The sequence below is a fragment of the Drosophila montana genome, unplaced genomic scaffold (genome assembly GCF_035044405.1).
Source record: "Drosophila montana isolate Dmon_TW-CO22-7 unplaced genomic scaffold, ASM3504440v1 contig_599_1, whole genome shotgun sequence".
Classification (NCBI taxonomy): Eukaryota; Metazoa; Arthropoda; class Insecta; order Diptera; family Drosophilidae; genus Drosophila; species Drosophila montana.
The window spans coordinates 236,526-255,618 of record NW_026998916.1 but is presented as its reverse complement, the minus strand read 5'-3'; the positions used below and the strand labels follow the sequence as shown (position 1 = coordinate 255,618).

Below are 19,093 nucleotides of genomic sequence, written 5' to 3'. Positions count from 1 at the left end.
TATTACTGGCCCTACCTTCATTTATTCGATATCGAAATCCGGGTTATTGAGCATATCTCTTCATTTTTGAACTTCCTTTAGCATACCTCCTTCCATTCCCATTTTGAGAGGTATTTTCTTGGGCTTTGAAATTTAAACACAATTTGACGCCCTTAAAATTTCAAAAGTGTTGTACACCGAATTTAATTTTTTTTTTCTCTTTTTATTAGCTAATTAATTGATACTATTCTTGAGCATCTTAACCTAGATTTACAATATTGGATTAACTTACTTAACATTACCTAATAAGTTTTAAATTATACGATTTATATTTTCCATATCTAAGTTCCCGATTTGGGAGGTCGATGGGGTGGATCCTGCGAAGTCTCCGTCGGTTTCTTCTGCAAAGCCTTCTTGCCAATATGTTAGGGTGGGCAGAAAGACGGGCCATGTAGCTGGTGGACTGCTGTCTTAAAAGGTCACCCACTAAGGGAACCTTTAGGTCCGAATTTAATCACAAAAGTATTTCCCATTATGTGTGGCTAAGGGAAGAAATAGCGCAGCCGCAGCGTAAGCTGCGCAACAAGCGGCGTGCGCATGTGTATGTGTAGAAGGAAGGTAGAATTTTCGTGACGGCGCCTCAGGGCGGTGTTTAGGGAATCTCCTTGTCGGGCAAAACCAACTTTGACGCTCATACTTTTGTTTTTGTTTTCATGGCTGCTTATTGACGCCGCAAATTTTGCTAGAAACCCTATCAAAAAATAGTCAACACCGATACTCACACATATATATTTGAGGTATATTTATATAATATATGTGCTTCCGACAAAATAACGCCTCAACAATCAGTAGCAAAGTGCCATTAAATAATCAAATCAGGCATTGAAATATAGACTGACTGATCTCAGATTAATATTTAAATAATAAATATTATATTTATATAACATACATAAATGAAGTAAAAATTAAGTGCTCAACTATGAGATTTCATGAACCTCGCGCCGAGCTACCATCACAAGCATTCATGCTTTCTTCTACTCATACTTACAATAAAATAGATGATGGACTCGGTATTTAGCAAAAACAAATACACTTTATTCGGTTTACCCATTTTCAATCTGAGCCCGGATATAAAAAAAGGTCTTATAAAAGTGAATCGAAAATAGAAATACATGTAATATATATTTCCTAGAAGTTGAGCTATTAAACTGACCTGCGTGCCAAATATCAAGTCTCTTAAAATGAAACGTTCATACGTACGGATGGACAAACACATTGCATTTTATATATTTTGCTATATATATGGGCTACCAAAGTTCGAAAAAAATTGATAAATTAAGCATCGGAAACATATGTAAATAACATATAACTACATGGGTATATTTTTAAAAAGTACAAGTAATTAAAAGTTTATATAATTGCTAAAATATTTATTAATATTTAACTCGTATTTTACGAGTGGCTGCGTAATCTGGCGTATCAGTCAAGATTAGGAACATCACCTCAATTCATCTTGGTATACATTGGGTTTTTGTTTTAATTCGTTTTCGCGTCTGCCATCGCCAAATTATACCACATCGTCACAATTAACCAGGCGATTGCTGCAAATGAAAGTAAGAAATCAATCATTATACGTATGTAATTACGTTGGCCGCTTATCACACTACCCCTTAACTGAATATTAAAAGCAAATCAACTTTTTTTACTGCATCGTGACTCAGAGACGCCTGTCTTATTGATAGCGACTCTTGTTGACATGTGAGCTGAGATTTGCGATTGTAGTTGTGCAACAAGTACATTTCACTAAGACGCACTTCAGTAACACTCACCTGTTGGACTGCAATCGGAAGATATTTTCTGGTACGGCCACTACATTGGAGTTCAGACACAACAATTTGGTGCCGTTTATGGAACTGTATGCATTTAGTAGATTGGCGTGAACTTGCGATTGCTGTTGCTGATGACGTTGGTGTATTTTGGAGAATTGCTCAGCTGAAATGGTTAATTTAAATGGGTTCAAAGCATAGTGTATCAGTAGAAAATATTTCTTGTCTCTTACCCAATATACAATTAAAGGTTGGCCCAACAGTTCCGGAAATAGTCTGCTCCGAAATGCCTCCAATTATAAGGTCCACATCTGTCCAGCTATTGTAAACGTTCTTGAGTTTATTCACGAGCTTAAATTAGAGTCAAAAAATAAAATATTAAATATGTTTGTGAATGTAAATTTAATTAAAATGAATCTACATGTTTTCTAAGGAAAAATAAGCTAATATTCAATATAATAATCTTAATTTATACATACAAAAGATTGATCATGTCTGTGAAAACCGTGTTATATTGAACCAGAAAATAAGGATATTTATGGCACGCAGAAGGTTTAATACCCTTGCAGACATTGCCTTACGTTTTTGCAAATATGTGGGGCTCGTAAATGTTAAGTCTCATGAATATATCTTGTAAAACAGAATATTTTTACATACAAAAACTAAGTTTTCGTAGTAGTAGTATCGAGTAGTATATATACAGATTTGGCTCACATATAGACAACATAGTTTAATTGCCGGGATTGGTCAATATATTTTATTAAATAAATGTTGTTATTAGATTTTGCATACATATTTTGAGAGTGAAAAAACTTTCCACACCAGAATCTTCATGTCGATCGATCGCAGGTATATGATACAGTGGACAAATATGTATACATTAAGGCGTCAGAGAATCTATTTTAATGCGTTAGACATATACCCTAAGTCTACCTATTTGCAACAAAGTTAAGAATATTTTATTTCATAGGAGGAAAAAAAACTCTGAAAAGAACACTCTGTAACGCTTACTGTAATCGCTACAGACAACCCTGAACAGTTTTTGCAAGGCACAGTTAGTTAAAAAACAGTGTCAACATTGTCGATCAACATATATGTGATTATATTAAACATTATACTAAGCATAATTCTACAAATATATAAAGAGGGAAAATACTGTACTGTGACTGTACCAGAAACCGAGTTTAATCCATAGAAAACAAATAATACGAACCGTTTTTGTAAAGATTTAATTATATTTTGATGAATCGAGCATTTTTGGGACAAAACACAATAGCCAAACTCAAGAATGGGACGAATAAAAGACATAACAAGAGTGATCCAGTCAGGATTGCCCGGCTAGGAAATACCCAGAACCTCGCGGGCAGAAAATTACATATACCTTTATACATATTTAATGGGTAAAGGGATAAATCTTAAATTATTAACAAGTAAGAGGTTCTTGTCGGGACCTCCCGACTAATGGATCCCCTAAACCCTCTTAATCCAACACCAACGCGCTCGTTCGCTTTAGTAGTAAAAAAAAGAATTTAATAAAAAAAAGTCCCCTTGGCACGGTTCGAACTCGGAACTGACCGCATTACTTGCTGCCGCCTCTTCTCAACAGCCACACCAGCCAAAAAATAAAACAACAATTAGTTTCCTTAGTTGGGTTCGAACTCGCAACATACCGCACTACTTGCAGTCGCCTCTACCAAACAGCCACACCAATAATTGAACCTTAATGAGTAAAAAACGAATTAAAATAGAAGCACAGAAAACAATACAATCGCAATTGCAATGCTGTTATAGAATGCAAAGCAGACGCGCATGAATGTGTGTGTGTGTACATGTAAGCAGAAATTCTTGGAATTTGCGCTTGCTGCCGCTGATAAAAGGAAAGTCAAAATACTTTTTTTTTAATAATTGTGTTTCTCAACCGATCTTAATAAAATTTTCGACAGTACATCTTATTGTAGAATAGAATATAGAATATTTGTGTATTCTCAAAAAGTCAATTGCACATAAATTGTGGCTTAACTTACTGGGCAGTACAAGTTGGATTATTAACTTGATTTATATCTTTGTGGTAGCTAAAATTTCAAGTCTCTAGCTCTTATAGGTTCTGAGATCCTTGCGCTTATACATGCGGACGGACGGACGAACAGACAGACGGACATGGCTAGATCGACTCAGCTTTTGATGCTGATCGAGAATATATATACTTTATGGGGTTGGAGATGCTTTCTTTTGCCTATTTCATAAATTTCCACAAATACATTATACCCTTTTTACCCATTTTCAATGGGTTCAGTGGGTGAAATTTTAACTGTAGGTCCTCCTAGTCCATGCGCAGAACGAGTTTGTTTCCGATAATCGATAACTTGCCCCGTTTCCAAGTAATATATAGAATTACCCTTGCAGGAATACGACTTAGTTTTTTTTTAATTTTAAGCAAAATTGGTCCCCACAGTTAACAAAAAAATTAAAATATAATATATAAATATATCATTTAGGTCATTTAAGTTTTTAATGAATATAAATATATCAGATTCTTCTCATTATGCCTGACTGGACGAAGAAATACATGATAGAGCATTTGAATGTGTGTGCCTTTTGCCACCACAGGCACAAAGGGCACACAATTAATATCTCTGTCTCACGACAAACCCTTGATCGGCTCATTCGCACACATTTTTGTGTGTGTGTGTGTCTGTGTGTAGAGCTCGATATTCAGAAATGCCAAAAACTTCAAATTTGGTCAAATTTGCATCGGGCAGGCAGGCAGGCAACCAACACGCACACAAACGCATACATACTTCCATCCATATAGAAAAGTGTGTAAGTGTGTGTGCTTGGCAGGCCCAAAAAGTTATGCACACATGCCAACGTTCAAGTACCCTTACCCTTACACCATGCATGGAAAATAGGAGTTTTGCACATGAACAGGCCAAACCCTTTAATAATGTCACCCAACTGCTTACTCGAAAGAGTGTGCGTGTGCACAAGTAGCAAGTCGAAAAAATTGAACATTTTCAATGTTTGGTCTTTTCTTAAATTATTCGACAAGCCGACGAAGAATTACCCTTGCAGGAATACGACTTAGTTTTTTTTTAATTTTAAGCAAAATTGGTCCCCACAGTTAACAAAAAAATTAAAATATAATATATAAATATATCATTTAGGTCATTTAAGTTTTTAATGAATATAAATATATCAGATTCTTCTCATTATGCCTGACTGGACGAAGAAATACATGATAGAGCATTTGAATGTGTGTGCCTTTTGCCACCACAGGCACAAAGGGCACACAATTGAAGAAAAAATCTCTGGCTCGCGACAAACGCCGCGATCTACTTGTACGCACATCCACACAACACAAACATATGTATGTTTGTAGATCTCGGGGTTTTTGAGAAGCTATGCAGGGAGAAGGAGATGCACACAAGTGCGCAAAGCAATAAGTGTGAGCGAGGCGCACTCTGCACACGCATATACACATATGTATGTATTTGGGCTGAAAAGATTTAATACTAACATACATACATATATTACGAAACAGCATCAGCCGCAGCAACGTTGTGCGCTGAGCGGGATGCGGCTTCATACTGAACGTTCGGCTGTCGAGGCCGGCGTTCGGCTGCCACTCTCAGCAGTCTTACTTTGTCTGGGCACACTAAAATGGTCGCGGACACCCATGGGGCTCAGTCGTTGACGATTTATCGGTATCCGATTATTTTGACGTTTGACAAGTCTATGCATTATATAACTTGTATTGCCTATCTCATTAAGCCACAATTTAAATGCAATTGTGCAGCAAGCGCAAATTCCAAGAATTTCTGTATACATGAACACACACACATTCATGCGAGTCTTCTTTGAGAGGCGGTGGAAACTGGCTTGGTCAGCTACGAGTTCGAATCCTGTCGAGGAAACAATTTTTTCTTTTTTTGCTGATATGGCTGTTGCGTAGAGTAGGCAGCAAGTAATGCGGTCAGTTGCGAGTTCAAACCCTGCCAAGGAAACTTTTTTTTTAATGTATCTTTCTTACTACTAAAGCAAACGTGCGCTTAGCGCGAGCTGCATTTGGTGTTGGAAGAAGAGGGTTCAGGGTATCCCCTAGTCGGAAGCTCCCGACTAGAACCTCTTACTTGTTTCTAACATGTTTAATGGGTAAAGGGATTTGCTAGTATTATTAGAAATAAATTCGTAATTGTAATTCTATTTGCAGAATTAAAACGATAAAGAAGGGATATTTCGGAACGCCGATTATTAAGTACCCTAGCAGACCCAACCTTTTCATAGTGCTCATAATGCTTTGCTCGTATTTAACAAGCACAGGAAAAATAGTTAATGCCGAGTATGGTTAAGATAACTCGAAAAACAAAAAGTTTTTTAGACAAGAACCTCATTTTCGACCGATAGTTCCTATGGCAGCTATATGATATAGTCGTCCGATGTTGATAGGACTTTGCATCTACATATATGAGTTCCTATGTCTGCTATATGATACAGTGGTGACATGTACTGCGTGCAACAGAAAGAGGGATTTCTGCAAAGTTTCATGACGATAGCTTTAAAACTGAGAGACTAGTTCGCATAGAAACAGACAGACGGACAGACCGACATGGCTAGAAAGACTCGGCTGTTGATACTGATCATGAATATATGTACAGTGGCTCACAGCCTATTTCAACCAGTACATAAAAAAAAATTTGGGAAGCTATAAAAACTAAATTAAGAATGATATTCAAATGATATAAATGCAGGTTTTTAAATTATTGTTTCAAGTTTTAAACTATGACTTCATGTATTTTTTAAATATTTTTTTTAACATCTTATAACAACTAAAAACAAAATCACAACCCAAAACAATGTCACAGCTTATGTCAACCACTTTCTTAATTCAATTTCGAATAAAAAGTTTACAGCTAAACAATATTTTTTAATATTTAGTATGACCACCCTTGTGGTCAATAACCATTTTGAGCCTTTTTGGCATGGATTTGCCCCGTCGGCGAAATTCTTTTATTTTAGCTCTTTCTTGTTCGAAAGGGTACCTAAGCGTTGGTATGTGTGCATTTAAAATTTTTTGGACTTGCTATTCACGCATACTTGCGTATTTTGTATATGAATAGAAGCATTTATGCGCATGTGTGCCTGTTGGTCCCTGCCTGCCTGTCCGATGCAAATTTGACAATATTTTGGGATTTCTGAATTTTGAGCTCTACACACACACACAGAGACACAAATGTGTGTGAATGGGGAGATCATGGGCGCAAAATTTATAAATATCATTATTGGCAGGCGTTTGACGCGCGCCCTTTTTTTTAAGATTTAGAACGAGCTAAAATGAAAGAAATTCGCATCGACTTGGCAAACCCTTTCATTATTTCATATTACTCGTCCCCTCAAAAGGGAAGAAATGCCACCGACTTTTGAGAAAAACTGAATTTGTGGGCATTTTTGCATTTGCGGACACATACACACACAAACATTTAAACGGTACATAGGCAAATTTAAAGAGCACTGAGAGTAAGCCAAAGCAGTTTCCTGTAGTGAGAGCGAAATGAAAAACAGCGATGCCGTTCTATCGCACAAATCATATGGATGAGAGTAAGCCATAGCAGTTTCCTGTAGAGTGAGCAGGTAAAAAGACAGCGTTGCCGTTCCACGACACAGGCCATATGTACTCTTACTCTCTTGCTGTGAGAGCATGCGGGCATGTCTCGAACCCGAACATAAACGAAGGCGAGTTTGGACCAGCCGCAAAAAAAACGATTGTCACCACCAAATATATGGTTTGACCAGTCTACATATATGTTATTTGGTTAGTGGTTATACTTAATGGGGTCGGAGATTCTTGGTTCTCTCTGTTACACACATTTGCACAAAACCATTGCCCGTTTTCAATGGGTTCAGAGCATAACAAATTAATGTTATGAGAAATAGCCTTACGCTTTTGTACACATGGAATCAAACATACTCAAGTCCTGAGCATAAAGGTCATAAATTCTCAGCACCGCAATTATGCATTTCCTACCTATCAAGAATACAGTTAAGTATATAAAGTCATTTACTTACCGCCTTTGGTATAACGGGCTCAAAATCTTTCCAATCAGTAATTTTTTTGTTATTACTACATGCCTCCAAATACTTGTAATAGGGTTGTAAGCCATGATCCCGACCTCTTTGAATGTCAAATGCCAAAACATCGGCATGCGCCGGTTTCGTCTGTTCATGCCACACAATCTGTAACGAAGTTGTATAGAGGAAAGCTTTTTATATTTTGTTTACAAAGATAAGAAAACAGTTACAATATTAACAATTTCAGCATCAGCAAGCCGCGACTTCGGAATTCGTTCGTCTAAACGAACAGCCGTCGGCTAGCATGTCATCAAGGGCCATATGAAAGGCCAGGCTAGTTTTTATATTGTGTTTGGTAATTCTATTCAAACTATAGGCTCGGAATATTACTCGTTTATGTACGTCAGACAGTGTTTAAATTTAAACGAAATTCGATGGTACAGATGTGCGACAAAAGTACTCGTAAATGCTGAGTTTGGTCAAGATAACGTAATAAACAGAAAAGTTTTTCGTACAAGAATTTAATTTTCGACCGATCGTTCCTGTGGCTGGTATCTGATGTAGTGTTATTTAAATTTATTAGGTATGTAAGGAGCACAGTTTCAAGAATATATGTGAGAGACTAGTGTGCATAGAAAGAGACAAGCGGAGATGGCTATATCGATTGATGGGGATATATATCAAGGATATACATACATATATACTTTATTTGGCCATCGACTTAGTAAGTCTATAATTGCACTTTGATCAGAAAACTCCAACTTTATTAATTGTTTTAAATACTTACAGCGCCTACATAGGAGGCATCCATTTTCATAGCCCGCTCGTGGAGTAAGCTTTGCAGGATCACGTTCAGTTTTTTGGATGTATATCCTAGTTGTGGCTTGTATATTTCATTTTTAAGTTCAAACAGATTCGTTAGCGGCAGTATATTGCTGTAATAATCAGCAAAAATTAAAAGTACATAAACAAAAATAGGTAGATTGTCTTACTTGCTAACTGATTTTAAGCCAACTTCGTTATTGGTGGCTAGATCGTGCAGCACGTTTGGGAGCATTGAGAAATAGAAACGAATAGCAGCTACTCCAAATTCATTGGAAACCTCAAACTGTCGTTGGTCAGCAGTTACTGGTGGTGTAGTAAGCACTTCAGTGGCGTTCTTCTCGCCTATAATCTCTGTGAGCCACTCCCTCATGATAACTCGCCGATAAATATCGATGTTGACTGCCTTTGCCGCCTGGAATAGCTGCTCATCAGTCCAGCCCTTGTTACGTGCCAGCAGCTCAGCGGCAATGCGATTGTGGTTGCGCATAAAGATTGTGTATATTAGAATTGAGAAGGGATTGCTGTTAACACGCGAGTCCCCCGCCACAAAACAGGTGGTCGCATTTGCACTGTCGCTCCAAGCGCAGAAGGTGTGATCTTCATCGTCTGAAGTCATGGGCAATAGGTTTCCGTTCGAGGTGGACTTCAAGGTTCCGTTGATTAACGTGCGCATTTTGCGCTCTGCTAAATCTGTGAAACCGTAAAGCTGGGACAGATCCAAGATGCCAGTCGCTTGGTTGAGCTGTCGTACAAAAATTTGAACTAAGACGTCATTGACTGGCATTGATATTTTTGAAATACACCCACCTGCTCAGCAGCCCCAAAGCTACAGCTCTCGCCCACAGCAAGGGCACTTCTTACATAGTTCAGACAGTTGGGCCAACTGTATTTATCATTGTGGAGAATTGGTGCACACAACGGGTGATGGAAACGGGGCTGTAAATTGTTTTGATTGCGGTTGCAGCATTCGATCGGGGATCCATTGCCTAAGAAATGTTTGTTAATGGCAAAGCAGTATCTAAATAAATATGGGGCCTCTTACTCATCGACTGAGAAACGGTCTTGCTTAGATCATGCTCTATAAACTGTGCAAACTGAACAAGAACTAAATTTAAATTTCGACCATCATCTAGTTCGCTCTTTGGCCTTGAGGCAGTTTTCTGCTCTGCATTTTCCCGATCATACAAAGCCATGCTTATGGACCAAGCAGCGGGCAGTTTATCCTCGCCAAACATCTGGAAAGCAAATTATCATTAGCAATAGCTCAAACTTAGTGTCCACTTACCTCGTGAAAGCCATCCTTGTAGTGGCGCGGCAGAAGACGCCTAAAAGCATAGTGGCCAGCGCGTGAACTGCACAGTAATCTATCACACTCGGATTTCAGAGTGCTGCCCTCAGGGAGCGCCTTTGTCTCAAGGTATGCACGGCACTCATCACTAGAGATCCCTAGAGGTACACACTTGCTGTTATACATGAATAGACTCGCCTTCAAAATTTTTAGCGCAATGTCACTGTCAAGCTTCGTTTTTTCATTCGGTAAAGTATCCAGCAATTGAGCGTGTGAGAGGCTGCCATTCTGGACAGTGATGTCAGAGCTTAAGAGATTGTCCTCGAGTCTTTAATATACATTTGAAATTGCGAAATATTCAATAAGAGAAATTGATTTCATCCGTATAACGCTTTATTATATACTTTTAATGGGCATAGTAAGGCTTTGGAAAGTTTGGTTTAAATTGTTTAGTTACAATTAATACACTTAAAAAAGGATCTTGCTCGAGAAGTTTCGAGCTTAGTGAAGCTTGCAACCACTGGTTATTTCTATAACACCCATAACCAAATAGACGTTCTCTAGTTGCAAGTGTTCGACTAGGAGATACCCTGAACCGAACGACGAACCACTGGTGATCTTACATTCTTACCCATGCCTAGAAATAGGACGCCTTTTGAAGTATACAGTAAACTTGAGCTCAAATCACCTCCTTCTGCTGATTGACTTACTAGTTAAAACTAAGACTAGGCCTGCGAACATATCCCGTTTTCAAAGTAGGCTGGAGCTATTATTTGCATAACATTTATGATGCTGACGCATCTATAATGCTAGGCCAATTAGATGTTGCTGGTACGCTTCTGCCACTTCATGTCCTAATGTGCGGTTATCGTTATGGTATTGAAGAAAGGCAAGGATCCGCATCTTTCGAAAGTATCTCGCCCTACCAGTTGGTAGATGCAAAATAATAATATATATAGCTTAATAGGCAGCTGATCGCAATCTGGGAAACTGCCTGTTAAACCGAGCTTTTGACCCCACCCGATCATGTAATGAGATTAAGCACTATATAAAATGACTAGCTGGTATTCCCCGTACCATATTTTTTTGGCTTCATTATACCCAGCAATCTTGACATGTAGCTTCTACAATAGTATATATATATCAAGTATCTTCCGTTTTATACCTATCGCCTATTGGAAGAAGAGGGACTAGACTAGAACCTCTTACTTGTTTTAATTATATATATTTATTTACTAAACTTTCAACTATTAATGCTTGGGCTAAGAACTATTTTTTTAATTTTGGCAACCTGTGGTTAAGTTAGCACAAGCACATAAAAATGTCTTTGCTTGCAGAAAATCCAAAAACTAAATAAATCACAAAAGATCGGCTATCTTTGACACGACGATAAAATTCCCGTGTAGGATATCTTAGAGTTTATTTTATACAAAAGCTTCATATCCTACAGATTGATCTGATAGAAGCTATTATATGATATTCTGATGACGCTGAAGTGTTTCTAACCATTTAGGGAAATTGTAAACGTCCTAATTGCTCTGTTTGTTAAAGATATCCTGAAAAAGTTAGATCAATTGTACATAATATATTATTTGACTTTAAAAAGATTCGCTCATATGTAAGGGATTAGTTCAACTCGTTTGTTAAAATACCTTGAGAAAAACGTCTTTCATACAAGAAATTTATTTTTGATCCATAATTATTACGTCAGATATAGATATGGTTATCCGTTCTGGCCAATTCCTTGCGTTAAGACTTAGAGACAAGTTTGAATAAAAATAAAATAAAATAAAAAAATAGACAGACGGACTGAAGGACATAATATACCACTCGGTTATTGATACTAAACAGAAAATATAAATACTTTATAGATTTTAAGGCGTTTCCATCGCTCTTCGTGACAAAATAATACCCAATACAAGGATATAACAACAAAACTGAAGTAAAAAAGGCTTTCATAGAGGTCAGATAATAAACAATGATGATTTTTGAGAATGTTTTTCCCCGGATGGAAGGCTAAAGGAAGTGTGCACAAGTATATATATAGGATATGTAGAATGTTTGTGACGGCATCTTGTCGGTGGATACAGTGTACCTCTAAGTGGGACTCTCGCGACTAAAACACTCTTACTTTTAAAATCCTACATTAATAAAATACAATTTTAATTAAATACAACCTTTTTTGTCTATTGACAGAATCAATTCCTGAAGTTACAAAGTCCATCCATTGAACCGGCGAAATTCCATTTAAGTACTCCCTCACATTCTTGCTTAAAGTAAGATGAGCTGTAAGAAAATAAATGCAATCAGACTAAAGTTTTTAAAGAGAACTCTTTACACTTTGTGCACCCATTGGAAGTGGCTAAAAAAAGTTTAAAATGTTTGTGAAAACACATGTAAAAAGACAAAGATTCTTTTCCGACGAATTACTGTAAATATATCCTTGATCAGAAGCAATAGCCCAGTCCGTCTGAACGTATCAATCTCAGTTTCTCCTCTTCACCTTGCAGATCAGGTTTGTTTAATATAATTATTTAATTTCTACGAATTCGATAGGTATCGATCTTCAGATTAGAGATTTTGAACGTGTCTCGTTCTTTAGAAGAGCTATAGATACAAACTACGGAATAAAGGTTCTCGTGTAGGTTGCATTGATCAAAAATATATTCATTTTTTCTTGGATAACTATGCCGATGTAAACCTTTTTTGATTTGGAGCCTGAAGCTTTAGTTGAAAAACACGATCAAATTCCATATTAAGGTCCTGAAAGTTTTATAAGAAACGAATTGATCGATCCATGGTGCTATTTTTAAATATGAATATACACGCAAGTATACATACATGCATAAATAATTATTTAAGTACTCTTGATTATCTATAAATCACGCAAAAGTTATTTATTGATTATACAGATACATGTTAATAATCATATATCGTATACATACGGTTTACATAAAATTATTACTTTTTCACTTATATTTGCAATTGCATTACATTTGATAATTCTAAAATAAACTTACATTGTGGAAATTCAAGCACCTTAGCACTATTGCCGGGTCTTGGTGCTAACGTCAAGAGTATAAGAAAAGCGGACAGGCCAAGATAAATAGGTGGCACCATTATTAATTTGATATTTTTGATTATTGTCTTGTCCACGAAATTAATTTCAAAATGTGACTACGAAAACAAAATTCCTTCTATTAACACAAACATTAGAAAATAGACAATTGAAGCCACTTCACAAATTGTTGATAAGAAATGTAATTGCGCTTCAACGATGCTTATCTCTACCCAAGCCGCTTAGTGGTGTCTCTCGGGCGGTTCGTGTATTACTGAACGATATGCAAATCTCAACACACTACGCAGCTGAGCTGCGCTTAGTCATTATCAACAGAATGAGTACTCTTCGAACTCTCGAGAGAGGAGCAAGTAGAAATGCTCTGATTGGAAGCTTGACTTTGAAATACCCTTTACATAATATTGAATTCTTCATCAAATATATAACTCAAGCTTATTAAGCACTGGACCAATGTTAAAACTTAGTAATCAACTATCTATATTGTAAAAGATTTCAGCAAAAACTGTACTTCAAAGTTTATAATTTTCTTTTAATTTTACATATTTATTTATTTTAATAGAATTATTTTTAAGTTGATTTTTTTGGACCGTTTGTTCATATTTGTGTATGCATATATATTTGTATATATATATATATATATATACATATGTGTAAACGTTCATAGTAATATAATCTTTTCAAACCTTTAATTCACGTTTAATTCCCAAAAATTCGGAATTCTAAATGAAACATGGAATTTGGAATTATTTTTACGATGTTTATATTAGTCTAGTACATTTCCAAATGACACTTTCGTTAATAGGGTATTCATAAGTCTAAGCGGAAAATTAAATAATATATACTTTGTTTTGATTCTTCTCCAAATACGCTCATTTATACACTCTTGCTGTTACATTTATTTATGGATGATCTTTCTTTGTTTGGGATTTTTAAATTTATTATGTATAAATGTTTATATTTGGACATACTGAAACTGTAGAATTACGATACATTTGTACATATGTACATTTTTGCTCGTATAAAAATACATATACATATATAGTATGTATGTGTGTGGCTTTAAATACATGGAATACAAACTTCGCTTTGTATACAAAGCAGTTATTCAAACGCCACCAACATACAAATGGATATATGGACAGTGGTCGGGATAATTATTTTAACGAGACAAATTTTGACATAATTTTATTTTTTAAATAAGTTTTTAATACAATATTGATTACAAAATTTGTTTATATTCACTTTGTTTGAGGCATATTTAAATGTATCATTATCCAATTGTTATTCAAAATAAATATGCCTGCCACTAAACCTCCATGCATAAATACATATGAATTTATATACTAAGTGAACAAAACATGCATGATGATGTAAAAGTTCAAGTTAATATGCTTCTGGAAATGCATTTGAATTGAATTTTTAAATGCGCTGTATATTCATATTTAACACATTCGTCTCTAATATAATCTCAATTTGTAACTCTATTTTGCGCTTATGCTCTGTCACTATTTACCAAGAATCAAAGCTCGCAAGGATTTTTATTCTAATGAATATTTGAGCTTATACGCAATACACATACATATGCATAAGTATGTATGCAATGGTTGACCAACTGTGTGTACTGCGATTGGCTTAACAATATAAATATTATTAATTTTTCATTAATTATATTATTTCATAATAAATTAATGAATAATTATTTATAATTACAAAAATAATTTTATAATTTCTGGATTCAACGAAAATATTTTGTTCTGTAATATATTCGGCATTACCTCCTTTTGAAATTCTAGTGTATCAAATCTCTTTGAACTCTAAAACTTGTAAATAAGGTACACAAATTTTGTCACGAAGTGCATGACAGGTTAAATACATATGAATTTATACGCACAGCTATATATGACAAGCTAGGATGATATAACAACATCGCTAATTGTAAGTACATTTAATGTAGATATACATATACATGTATATACGGGAAAACATGAATTTGTAATTTTGAATGAAAAATTGATTGTTTCAAAAAAACTTGAAAGCTGTGGATATTCAAGGAACTTAAATCCGGATTATTTTTAAATAGTTATAGTTAGTTAACATCAAAAATGCCAATAATATTGTTTTTCCACTGAAAAAGTTTTACAATTCTTCAAAACTCTTATAATTCCGAAATATTTGTTACGCTTATTCAAAACTCTAATAGTCCCCAAATTTTGAAATGCAAAATATGAATGCCATAACTGATCCAAGAAATATTGTACTTCTATTGATAGACTTTTATGCTTAATCCGAAATATTTTATATACAAGACTCAAATGCCATATTTAATATAAGAAATATAGACAATATTTCTTCTTTCTTCCACGGATAAAGTCTTACGCTTATTCAAAAGACTAAACAAATATCCAAATCCAAATAGTTTAAAAAGGCAGATGTGTTGCACATAATAAATAAAGTCGTCAAATCGGCAAAAAAGCTATTGACAGTATTTTTGGAATCCTTATCACGATCAGTGCACGACGTCACTGCAGCTGATTTTCTAAATTTCATTTTGAATTCTTATAGACCCAGATATGTATATATCTGTGTCTCGTTCTCACTCAGTACTTATATGTATATACTTTCTGCATCTCGTTCTTAATGCATAGTTTTGAAACTCAAGACAACCCCAATGATCAGATCAATGCGTTGGTCGCCAAAGATTTTACTATAATGACTGGGGAAATTTGGACAAGTATTAGTATTAGTATAATTTTAGTATTTTTGTAGACCTTTTGCAAAAGGTCAAACAATAGTACAAATGGTTTATTATGTATGACAAATTTAAATTAATTTTTTTTTTTTTTACGTCATGAGAAAACCATTTTGTTAAAAATCTGTCATACTTTGGCAATAACGAAATTTTTCGTGGGTACTGAGCAGGGTGTGTTTCATTTGTAGTAAGTGGTGGGAGTAGGGTATAATTAGATTAAGTGATCTGGTCCCTTGGAAGATCCAGCGGGTGCACTCTCTTGAGTCTTCTGGTGGTGTTGCTGTTGTCCAGCAGGCCAACTGCTAGGTTGTTGCTATGAAGGCAGAGCCTATTCAGGTATCTGCTGCTACTTTTGGCGATCTCCTCACCAGCCCATGGGATCTTTAGAACGTTGTGGTTGGAAGCGTTGTCGTGGAAAATATGTGCATTGGAAACGATGCGCAGTCCCTTGTTTTAAATTATTTGAATTAATTTTAGGTTGCTTCGGCTGGCAGTACCCCATAGCTGAATGCCGTAAGTCCAAATTGGTTTAATAATTGCCTTGTAGACAAGGAGCTTTGTCCGAGTAGTTAAGTTGAATTTGCGGCCAACAAGCCAGTAATAGGACTTCAGCTTGTCCTCCGCTTGTTTCCTTTTCTTTAAAGGGTGAGTTTTCCATGTTAACCTCCTGTCGAGAGTCATGCCAAGGTTTTTTGGTGTCGTCGCTACTGATATTACAGCTCCGCCTAGGTAGACAGGAGGGCAATTACCAGGCCTGAAAGAGAAAGTGGTGGCTGTGGACTTTTCGTTGTTCACCATCATGTTCCATCTCCTCTGTCATTCGTTAAGTGTGTCCAATTGGCCTTGCATGACCTGAGAAGCCTCTTAAGGTGTCTCAGCAGTGGCGAGGAATGCCGTGTCATCGGCATATGTGGCGACTAGAAACGTCTGCAGTCATAGAGTAATAGCCTTTGTCCACTATGCTTAAGAAATGTCACATTTTCAAATTTCACATATTGGTGTTCTATCGGTTGTCGGTAACATGTGAGTGGGAAAAGTACCGCTTCTTTAAATAAACAGCTGATCGAGTTCCTTTGATTTGTCTAAGCACCGCAAAGTTTTCCTTTCAAAATGGACTCTTCGCGGGATTTAGCCATCTTTAAATGTTAAAAACTGTGGGATTATTAAAATTTAAAATTGTAATTTAAAGTTACCGCTTGCCTTCGGTGCTATATCAGCTGTTTATGGTAATGATACTTTCATATTTTTCATAACACCGATAGAAAACTCGATAAATCATCGCAAAAAACTCGAACGGTTCAACTCACACATTTTGGTGCAAATCTGCATGTATTTGCCCAACCCAAGGGAAGTATATGAATTTAAGAAGATTACAACATTCTGTTGCGCATGTGACGTCACAGCCTAAGGTTCTTTGTATGCGTTCAGTAAATTTATACATTTTTAAAAAAATTCATTATTATAAAAGATCCTATTAATAAATTACTTAAATGTACGTAATAAAGATAGAAATATATTATATTTTTTGATACCCTTGCAGAGAGTATGTATAATTTTGTCGTGAAATGTGTATCGCATAGAAGGAGATATCTCCGACCCCATAAAGTGTATATATTCATGATCAGTATCAACAGCTCGATATAGCCATGTACCGTCTGTACTGTTATCCATGCGAACATAGTCTCTCAGTTTTAAAGCTGTCTTTATGAAACTTTGCCAGAAGTGCCTCTTTCTGTAATGTCACGCAGCTACATATGTCAAAACCAGCTGTGATCGTGACCACTAGTATCATATACGCAGACATAGGAACGATCGGTCGAAAAGTATGGTTCTTGTATGAAAAACATGTTTGTTTAGTCAACGATATCATTCACCAAACATTATTAGTTTTACGACTTAGTTTTCCTATGTGTCTGATATATGTAGATGCAAAATCCGTATCAACAGTCGGACCACTATATCATATAGCTGCCATAGGAACATATCGGTCAGAACAATGAGGTTCTTGTCTGAATATAAACTTTATTAGATTTTTCGCAGTTATGCTTAACCATACTCGGAAATACATGATAGAGCTATTTGAATCCCTGTGCTTCTTAGCATCATGGCGCAAAGGGCACTATGAGCATTGCTGAAAAAGTCTCGGATCGTGCAAGGGTATTAAATCTCCTTCTTTTTACTTCATACGACACAATCATCATGTATGCACGTTCTCCAAGCTCTTGAGAAGCTATGCAGGGAGCATTTGATGCATACAAGTACGCAAAGCAACACGTGTAAGCGAGGGGTACTATGCACATGCATATACACGTATGTATGTATTTGCGCATGATTAAGACACGTGTATTTACTAAACAGTGTTAGCTGTTGTAATGTTGTATGTTGAGCTTGGCGAATTTATATTAATGTTTGGCTGTCGAGTTGGCGTTATGCTACCACTCTCAGCAGCTTACTTGTCTGGCACACTAAAATAATCACGGTCACACATGGGGCTAGTCGTTGTCGATTTATCGGTATCCGATTATTTTGACATTTGACAAGTCTATGCATTGTATGGTTAGTGGTTCGGTGTTTACATCAAAAAAATTATCGATAAGTCTTCTGCATCCAATAGGGTGCAAGCAGCGCTGAGTTCGGCCACTAACCAAATAACATATAGACTGGTCAAACCGTACTTTTGTTGGTGACATTCGTTTTTTTGCGGCTGGTCCAAACTCGCCTTCGTTTTTGTTCGGGTTCGAGACATGCCCGCATGCTCTCACAGCAAGAGAGTAAGAATACATATGGCCTGTGTCGTGGAACGGCAACGCTGTCATTTTACTCGCTCACTCTACAGGAAACTGCTTTGGCTTACTCTCATCCATATGATTTGTGCGATAGAACGGCATCGCTGTTTTTCATCTCGCTCTCACTACAGGAAACTGCTTTGGCTTACTCTCAGTGCTCTTTCAATTTGTCGATGTACCGTTTAAATGTTTGTGTGTGTATGTGTCCGCACAAGCAAACGAATGTCACCAACAAAAGTACGGTTTGACCAGTCTATATGTTATTTGGTTAGTGGTTCGGCACTTCTAATTTGGTGGTTTGCTAAATACACCACAAAGCCCCTATATGTTCTCCTCCCAAAGATCAAAGAGGATCAGAGTAGCTTTCTTTGACCAACCATTTTACTGCAAAAGCAAAAACAATAATAAATGTTTTTAATACAGTTAAGCCTCAAATATCCCGGATATTAAAAAACCCCGGGTAAGACACTTAAAACAGAATGAACGGAAACGCGC

The 19,093-nt window shown here is 36.3% G+C and overlaps 1 protein-coding gene across 1 annotated transcript; it reads right to left on the bottom strand.

Annotated features, from left to right (window-relative positions):
- Positions 1 to 1,338: 1,338 nt before the first annotated feature.
- Positions 1,339 to 13,234, bottom strand: Irc (Immune-regulated catalase). Its single transcript, XM_064698336.1, has 11 exons — positions 13,005 to 13,234; positions 12,162 to 12,270; positions 9,982 to 10,312; positions 9,739 to 9,931; positions 9,504 to 9,682; positions 8,864 to 9,438; positions 8,659 to 8,806; positions 7,869 to 8,036; positions 2,039 to 2,156; positions 1,809 to 1,971; positions 1,339 to 1,580 (listed from the first exon to the last, which is right to left on the bottom strand). The coding sequence occupies exons 1-11, from the start codon at positions 13,102 to 13,104 to the stop codon at positions 1,547 to 1,549; spliced, it is 2,118 nt and encodes a 705-aa protein (XP_064554406.1). The 5' UTR covers positions 13,105 to 13,234; the 3' UTR covers positions 1,339 to 1,546.
- Between the last annotated feature and the right edge of the window lie 5,859 nt (positions 13,235 to 19,093).